At 38.7% G+C, this 9,354-nt stretch overlaps 1 protein-coding gene across 1 annotated transcript; it reads right to left on the bottom strand.

The window, feature by feature from the left end:
- Positions 1-4,485: 4,485 nt before the first annotated feature.
- On the bottom strand, positions 4,486-9,049 carry LOC117374004 (N-acetyltransferase family 8 member 3). The gene is made up of 2 exons (XM_055223092.1): positions 9,009-9,049; positions 4,486-5,338 (listed from the first exon to the last, which is right to left on the bottom strand). The coding sequence occupies exons 1-2, from the start codon at positions 9,025-9,027 to the stop codon at positions 4,593-4,595; spliced, it is 765 nt and encodes a 254-aa protein (XP_055079067.1). The 5' UTR covers positions 9,028-9,049; the 3' UTR covers positions 4,486-4,592.
- Between the last annotated feature and the right edge of the window lie 305 nt (positions 9,050-9,354).

A 9,354-nucleotide genomic window follows, 5' to 3' on the forward strand; every position in this document is an offset into this window, starting at 1 on the left:
AAATTGATTTGTAACAAAAATATGTATAATTTTAAATCAGTGACACTACATTTAACACTTTAACAAACTAACACTTTATCAAAATCTGCATGAAATACTTTTACTTTTTACTCTTAAAGTACATTTTTAAACAGGTACTTAAATACTTTTATTTATGCAGATTTTTTTCATGTGATACTTTTACTTTTACTAGAGTAACTTTTTACCTCTGTATCTGTACTTTAAGTAATAAAATTAAGTACTTCATCCATCACTGGGTATAATTCCTTAGCCACAGCTGTCCTGGGGTAGATAATCTGCCCCATCAGCCCCATCAGCCCCAGGGACCACCACAACACTCATACACACCACATTTATACTCATGTTTATACTAGCCAAAAGTTTCACACCACACTGCTACCACTGATTGGTCAGAACTGATCACACGGTGGATGTTTCTGTGGTCACAGGTTGGGCGATGCTGGGGCAACATGGAGGAAGTAATGTGGAAGGAACGTGGAAAAAATCTATTTGAGGCAGAGCAAAGACCAAATGAGAGAAGGGGGAGGGGCCAGGTGAGAGGAGGGGGAGGGGCCAGGTGAGAGGAGGGGGAGGGGCCAGGTGAGAGAAGGGGGAGGGACCAGGTGAGAGGAGGTGGAACAGGTTTCACATCTGCCATTTACTGGTAACAAAAAAAGTCAAATTAAGTTACAGATTGTAGCTTTAAGGTGTAGTTATTATAAAGTGGTACCAATATTTGAATGTAGCCTTTGTTTTAATCAGATTATAGGGATTAAAATGAGTTAGGTCATTGTTAATCTGTCTTGATAGTAATTGTCTCTTTGTTCTATGTTTTAAATTGTATGTACATAAATCCAGTGGTGGAATGTAAAGCAGTAAAGTACTATAATTAACTACAAATCCTAGGTATCTGTAATTTACTTAAGTAAATTTTTACTTAACTGCTACTTCACTACTTTTGAGAGCAGTATCTGTACTTTCTACTTCACAACATTTTTAACTGAACTGAAAAGTAAAACTTTTTTTTTTATTATTGTCTGAAACCTACTGAAAAGTCTCAGGGTTTATTTTTATCATGTTCATAATTTGAGCAAAACCAAAATATGCAAATTTAAAAAAAAACAAAAAAAAAACTGATTCAATTGTTTCTGTTGAACAAAATTCAACACAAACCTTTATCAAAAGCTCTACATTTGAAGGAAGTAATGTGGAAGAAAAAAATCTATTTGAGCATTACGCGACATTGAGCACAGGCCATTGAAAACAACAGGACGCCATCTTTGGTTCCTCTATCAGATCTTATTATACTTCCGTGGAAAGGGGGTCTTCGGAGGGGGACAAAGGGGTCTGATATCCCGGACCCCAGGTTTTTAAAGGCCCAGAATTGGAACATCTGCCTATTTATTTATATTAGAGGGGGCCCATGTGAGGTTTCTTGCCCCGGGCCCTCAAATTCTCTGCCAGCGGGCCTGTCCATGGGCTCAGCTCTGCTTAGCTTCTGAAATGAGACGATGGAGCATTCTCAATGTGGTCAGGCTACAAACACAACCAGCTTTTTGTGGCAAACCAAACTTGGAATTTTTGCAGAGTAACACTGCATTAAGTGAGAACATATGCAAGCTCAGATGTGGTGCGAGATTAATTCTAGCCACTACCTCTCAACTACTAAGTATTTTTAGCCCTCCTTCTTGCCCTTTCACTTGTATACATCCCTCTCCTCACAGCCACATCATAAGACCGCCATGTTAACCCTTAATCTTCCTCTCCATTGTGTGGTGTTGGTAATCCATGATTTTAGTCCCCGTATCTGACCTGAATCTCTGCTTTCTCCTCTCACACTCACACCCCCTTGACTCTTAACTCCAAAGAATTTTAAACCTGTCCGTGTCCTCACAGTACTGCATTCTCCATTGGTATTTTAAGCAAAGAGCTGTGAGGTCTTAGAAGTCAGCTGCCAATAATTCCTATGAGGATTCAACTTCAGACTGGAAAGAAACTTCAATAAAGTTATTTTACTTCTTATAATAAAACAAAGTATCAATTTGGCACCACTCAATAACTACATCTTAGCCTTAATAAACAAAGACTTAATTCATAATGAACAAATTTTTAACTAAGAACTATTCAGGCTTAGTAACTACTCAATTACTACACTAACTTTTCATCTTCTCCCCTTAATTAAAGGTCCTATATTATGCAAAACTGTCTCTTGTCATGTTATAATGTTATTTTCTCAAAAACAGACCTGGAGTTGTGTTTTGTTTCATTCACACATGTTTGAGTAATCTTTTATCGACATCTCCAAACCTGAAAACACAGTGGAGCACTTCCTGTATTACCACATGTCATCACAAGATCAAACAGAGCTTTTTGTTTGAGAAGAACTCAGCCTAAATATACAGGGTTTGTGTGTTAAACATATGTGAATGAAGCAAAACACAACTCCAGGTCTGTTTGAGATGAGGAAACATTATAACATAGATCAGAAAATAGTGTAATATGGGCCTTTTAAGGATTTACTAAGTCTAGATCCTTCTTAGTAAACTATGAATAAATGATGTGTTCAGTTAAAGGAGTCTAATTAAAGGTATCATTTGTTGCATTCTCACATGTCACCACTAGATGCAGTCTACATTACTGCTGCCTGATAGTGTGTCAGCTTTGGTCTGACAGAAAAAGACCAGAGAGCACAGGTGAGGATGAACAAAGACCAAGTGAGGGAAGGGGGAGGGGCCAGGTGAGAGGAGGGGGAGGGGCCAGGTGAGAGGAGGGGGAGGGGCCAGGTGAGAGGAGGGAGAGGGGGAACAGGTTTCACATCTGCCATTTACTGGTAATAAAAAAATCAAATAAACTTACAGATGCTAGTTTTAAAGTGTAGTTATTATAAAGTGGTACCAATAGTTAAATATATATATATAGCCTTTGTTTTAATCAGATTATTGGGATTAAAATGAGTTAGACCATTATTAATCTGTCTGAATTGCAATTGTTTCATTATACGATGCTTTAAAATGTATGTACATAAATCCAGTGGTGGAATGTAAAGTAGTAAAGTACTATAATTAAGTACAAATACATAGGTATCTGTACATAAGTAGATTTTAAAATTGATTTTTTTTTTTTTTACTTTGACTTCAATACAGAAAGAGCAGTATCTGTACTTTCTACTTTACTACATTTTTGGACAGGACTGAAAAGTTAAACTATTTTTTTATTATTGTCAGAGATCTGGTGAAAAAGCTGAGGGTTTATTTGATCATGTTCGTAATTTGAGCAAAACCAAAATATGCAAATAAAAACTGCTTTTAAAAAAAAGCAAAAAACTGATTGATTCAGTTGTTTCTGTTGAACAAAATTCAGCACAAATCTTTATCAAAATCACTACATTTGAAGTTTTGTGTGATCTCAAAATATGTGTGAAATACTTTTACGTTTTACACTTAAGTACATTTTTAAACAGTTACTTTAATACTTTCACTTAAATAGAGTTTTTTCATGTGATACTTTTACTTGATTATTTTTTTGCTCCTGTATCTGTACAAGTAACACAACTGAGTGCTTCATCCACCACTGCAGAATACTGCAACAGAAGAAAGAAAAACAAAGCAGCTTTGTGGAAAATATTGTACATGTTTTATTGTTTAGAATGTAGAGCTGGAGACCTGCCTGACCACATCCACTGTGTGAAAACAGAATAAATGACATGGAAACTCAATTACCACCAACAGTGATGTTCAAACTTCTGTACCAAGTACCACTGCAGACAATATGTGGCTTCATACAACAGGACTGAACCAGATCTAAACCAGGACTAAAATAGGTCCTCCTAATGAGCTAAAATAAGAATAAGTAGGACTAAATCTGGATTAAACCGGGATTAAACCATGTCTACACTGGGATTTAACCAGGTCTGAACCAAAATTTAAACCAGGACTACATCAGGTCTAAATGTATCAATACCAGAACCAATCAATGGACTTAAACCAGATCTAAACCAGGACTGGACTGCAGCTGCAAACTCATTTCTCCAAGGGGACAAATAAAAGTCTATTCTATTATATTTCTATCAAAATCAGATATGGTTTAGAGTCGGTCTAAACCTGAACTAAACCAGGAAAATTGTGACTGAGCTCTTAAGTATTTGAAATTGGGACATTAAAACAGAAGTAAACAAGGTATAAACCAGAACTAAACCAAGATTAAACCATGTCAAAACAAAAATGTAACCCCAGACTAAAACAGATCCTTAGCCAGTTGTAAACCAGGACTTAAACCAGGTCTAAATCAAGTCTAAATGAAGACTTAACTGTTCCAAGGTGGGACAGTAGTGAACCAGGTCTAAAACAGAACTAAATCAGGACCAATCCTTGTCTAAAGTAGGTTTAAGCAAGGACTATACCAATATTACACCATGCAAAACTATGATTTAACCATGACTTAAACCAGCACTGAAACCAGTTCTAAATCAGGACTTAAACTAGTTCTAAACCAGATGTAAACCAGGTCCAGTCTGCAGATGGCACCCATGTACCACCAGTAGTACATGCACCCCAGTTTGAGATTCACTGCCCTTTATTATGTATTGAATCTTCTTAAATGACCTTCTCCATCCTCAGCATGTTTATCCGGGCCAGTCTGGAGAACCAGCGGTTGGAGTGAGTGTTATTATGGGATGCCGTCTGCACAAAGCCAAATTTCTGAAACAAGGCGATCGCTGCCGTTTGAGAAGAACTAACATCTAGTACCACACGACTGTACCCGCGCTCTTTGCAAAAATCCATCACCTTCTGCATCATCTCCGACCCGAAATAGTTACGTCGCCATGGAAACGCCACAACCAGGTGCATGAGTTCTCCGTAACTCCCGGCGTCTTGACCGAATTCGCTTTCCTCGCCAATAACGCCGCCATTCCAATCGTCGAATCGCTCGCCTTCGACTTCGGAACGCTTGCCAATCACAGCCGCGATGCCAACCGACTTTTGCTGCCCCTTAACTTCGGTTTCCGCCACCCAAAACGCGCTATCGGGGTTGTCGAGGTAGCTAGTTTGAACGTTAGCCATGTCCGCAGCCATCCTCTGCTCCATGTAGCCTTCGTAGATCTCGTTGCAGCAGTAGTAAAGTAGACCGGCCCATGCGCTTCCGAAGAGGAACGCTTGGAAGTACGAGCTACCTCCCAAAACGTAGCCAGCCATGGAGATGCTCAAAGCGATGCCTATGTGATCCGGATGACTCAGGGTCTTGAAGAAAGCCGGATACACGTGTTCCATGATGCCGTCGCGGAAAAGTGACATCACAGCGGGCTGGTCGGAGGGAGCGTACTTCCGGATTGAGAATGGGACTGAAAGGAGACAGAGAGAAAAAAATAAATAAAGATGAGTATTTCGGATGACATCACAAAATCTTATAGTGTAGTGTTTAAAGGCCCTGTACCTGATGTTTTTCTCCATGTATCTGAGTAAAATTTGTCCCTGTTCAGATGTATGGTATAAGCAGCTCAGTCAAAATATGATTTCTGTGTACTGCATCTAATTGTGAAGTGTTTTATTGCTTGAGAATCAGGAGGTGTGTGGTAGCATGCTAGTTGTTGTTAGCTTTACGTGACTACAACTAGGAAGTACTTCACACATGCGTCCTATGCGTCCTGTGGCTCAGAGAATAAGACTTTAAAGCAGCTCTGTTAGTGAACAAGTCTTTCCATGGACCAGCACCAAAGAACATCTCCCACATGTTAGCGCCACATGAACCATCTCACACTCTGAGGACTTCAGGGACCGGCCTCCTGCTGGTGCCCAGACTCAGGACTAAACATGGAAAATCAGCATTTCAGTTGCAGCTAAAACTTGGAACAGTCTTCCTGAAGATGTGAGACAGGCCTTTACTTTGACAATGTTTAAATCCAGGCTCAGAACAGTTTTGTTTATCTGTGCACATGACTGAAAGGTTTTAATTCTGCACTTTTCTCCTTTAATGTTAATTTTATGATGTTTATGTATGTTTTGATTTGTTGTATTGTGACTTTAATGTCTTTTTTATTCTGTAAAGCACTTTGAATTACTTTGTGTCCGAACTGTGCTATACAAATAAACTTGCCTTGCCTTGATAGTTGTGAAACGCACTTATAAAATCATCGCTGTGAATAATTAGAATGCTCGGAAAGCATAAGGTAAGTGAGGAATAGTGTTCGACTAAAGATTTTATATTGAAGTAGTTCTTTTATTCATGTTTTTAAGATGGTTTTTAATTCAGTTCAACTCGATTCAACTTATTATTGGCCCAATGAAACAGCAACAGGCAAGCAAATTATCAAGAGAAAAGCAAATGTAAAACTGTCCCAGAACATCCCCTGTCCTTAGACTCTCTTTCTCCGCAAGGACAAACTGAAAAAAAAAAAAAAAAACAGTGGGAAAAAAGAGAAACCATGAGGAGAACCACAGCACAGGAGAGATCCACTCTCATGGATGGACAGGCTGCAGATGTGTCCAAATCAATCAGATACAAGTACAACATTTATTTTTGGATATTACTTCTGAAAACACCACATAATAGTTAGAGCCACTGGTCCACAGGTTGACGGTACGATTCCAGCTCCCACAGATGAATAGTGTTGTTGTGTCCTTGGGCAAGACACTTAACTCACCTCACCCTCAGTGTCTGTGTACAGTCATGTATGAATGTGTAAATGGGTGAGTGGTCTCGTGATGTAAAGCGCTTTGAGAGTCTTGAAGATGGAAAAGTGCTATATAAAAATGTGACTACCATAATTGATACTGTCTAGCTCTTGCCCCCGTTTGAATAGAAACCACCAAATAGACTACATTTAAAATGACCTGTTGTAGTTATTTCACTTGGAAGCCAAATAATTTGCCTAATAGTCTGAATTAAAGTAGATTACAACACCGGCTAAGTCTGTACTACTGAACAGCCCCATGTGACACGCTCCATTATATAAGAAATATTTTGACTTTTGACATTACAGGTTGCCATAGTGAACTCATAGGGTTAAGGTATACTTTAACTCTTTCATTTGACCCATCGCGAAATCTTGAGCTAGTCTTGATCAGGACCTTAGCTGGAGGATTTAACCTTCTGTGCATGTTTTGGGTTGATGGGGGAAACTGGAGGGCCCAAGGGAAACCCAACCAGACATAGGAAGAACATGCAAACTCCACACAGAAAGCAGAAAGCCCAGGAGTCAAACCCACAACCCATTTCTTGTGAAATGCTAGGCACTGTTGATTTGGCAGATTTTTTTTTATATACCAGATGCCTTTGGTTGGTTTGAGATGCTACAGTTTTTTTTTGTGTGTTTTGTTTTTTTGTTGTTGTTTTTTTTCACTTAAAGGCCCAATATTATGAAAAATTGACTCCTGAGAGATATTAGCCAAGTTGTAATGCTGTTAGCTTCTCAAAAACATACTTGGAGTTTTCTGGAGTGTTTTGTTTCATTCACACATGTTTGAGTAACCCTTTGTTACGGACTAGTCCGTTTTTTTTGGCCTTGCCTCCCATTTTTCCCAGATCCGCCCACCGGCTGAGCGCACCTGGAGCGACTCAGAAATCAGCGCAGGTTATAATAGCCCGGAGCTGCGCACTCCACCAGCGACCAGTGGGTCCTCCGCTGCAGCATTTTTCTGTGAACTATTTGTATTTTATTTTTGTATTATCTAGTTTTACTTTGTACACCTTTTTGAGCACTTTTATAATAATAAATTTACTTTAAGACCGTTTGACCTGTCTCCACACTCTCACTCTTGTTCTACGCCCGGCTTTTTAACATCAACTCGTTGCGTGCCACCACCCCTGGACCAACGGGCACGTAACACCCTTTATTATCAGTCTGTCTACATTTCCAAAGCTCAAAATGCTCTGTTCCACCTTGTGATGTCATGAAGTAGTAGTTTTCAAGTTAACAGCTACATTTTACCTTTAGTTCAGTAGAAATGAGCAATTCCAGGGCTGAAATCATCAAAACGATTTTAGCGAAGCTGTTTGGAGTTTAAAAACACAGTGAAGCATTTCCTGTATTACCAAATGACATCACAAGGTGGAACAGAGTGTTTTCAGTTTGACAGAAGAACTAACTAAATATACAGGGTTTGTGTGTTAAACATGTGTGAATGAAACAAAACAACTCCAGGTCTGTTTGTGATGAGGAAACAACATTAGAACATAGATCAGAAAATAGCATAATACGGCCCTTTAAATGCGTCTTTATATTTCCCTTTGCTCTGCTAAATTCCAGTCTGAGTGAGGCTGGGGATAATCTGCTTGTTGCAATCACAAATTCCTGATGGATTTCACAATGGGCTTAACACAATCATGTAATGCTCTCAAAAACTAAACATTAAATAACATCACATTACATCCAATTTAAAGCTATACTGAGTAATTTTTTTCTGACTGGGGGAATACATCATCTTCTTATTTCACTTTGAATGTTTCACAGTATGTCATTAAACTGATCTATCTCCACATAAATCTCCAATCAGGTAATGCTAACAGATCAAGTTACCGCTCAGATCTGTGGAAAGGCAACCCCACTCACAATAAGTAATAAGTACTTTTTCAACAACAAAACGACTTGTGCTACATAATTCTACATATGCTTAACGCCATAGCAACTGTGTTACATTATAGGCAAAGAAATAACATAACCATGAAGAAAAGCAGGTAGCCAGAAAAGTTACGTGGTGCTACTTTAATTCATCTTGTTCAATGCAATACTGAAAAACGACCTTAACGTCTGAGAGATGAGAGTAGAAAAACGCAATTAGAATGAATACGACGTTTTAAAATGCTGCAGAACACATTTACAAAAGCGCTAATGACATAATGGAAGTTAACAAGGCAACGAAGAGGAAAAAGTCAAAAGAAATTTACTAAAAAATATGAAATTATTATAAGCTTCTGTTATTCAGGTACCCTCCCTGTGTCATTATCGCTATTGTTCCTAATCACTTTAAGAACATGAAAGTATAAAATGGGTAAAAGTAGCACATGAGTCTTACTGTTGTTTTTGGGCGCCATGGCGTTTAGTTCCAGGTCTGTGGTTGGTCTGAAGGACTTAGCGCAGCAGCTAGCTCTCGACTTACGCCACACACAGAGGAGAATTAGCTGATCACAAAAGGATTGAATGGGGTCTGCACCAATCAGCTCAAGTTAGCAAAAGTCTTACTTATTTCTACTCATAATTAAATACTTTTGAGACAATAGTGGCACAGTCAGTCAGTAGGTTCACCCACCAACCACAGGGTTATTGGTTCAAATGTCATCTCAAGTAAATGATCATGACGTTAGCGAAGGTCTTATACAAACTGGTCATGTTATTAATGATATTTAAGCTTTTGTTGTAAA

Source organism: Periophthalmus magnuspinnatus, chromosome 7, assembly GCF_009829125.3.
Source record: "Periophthalmus magnuspinnatus isolate fPerMag1 chromosome 7, fPerMag1.2.pri, whole genome shotgun sequence".
Classification (NCBI taxonomy): domain Eukaryota; kingdom Metazoa; phylum Chordata; class Actinopteri; order Gobiiformes; family Gobiidae; genus Periophthalmus; species Periophthalmus magnuspinnatus.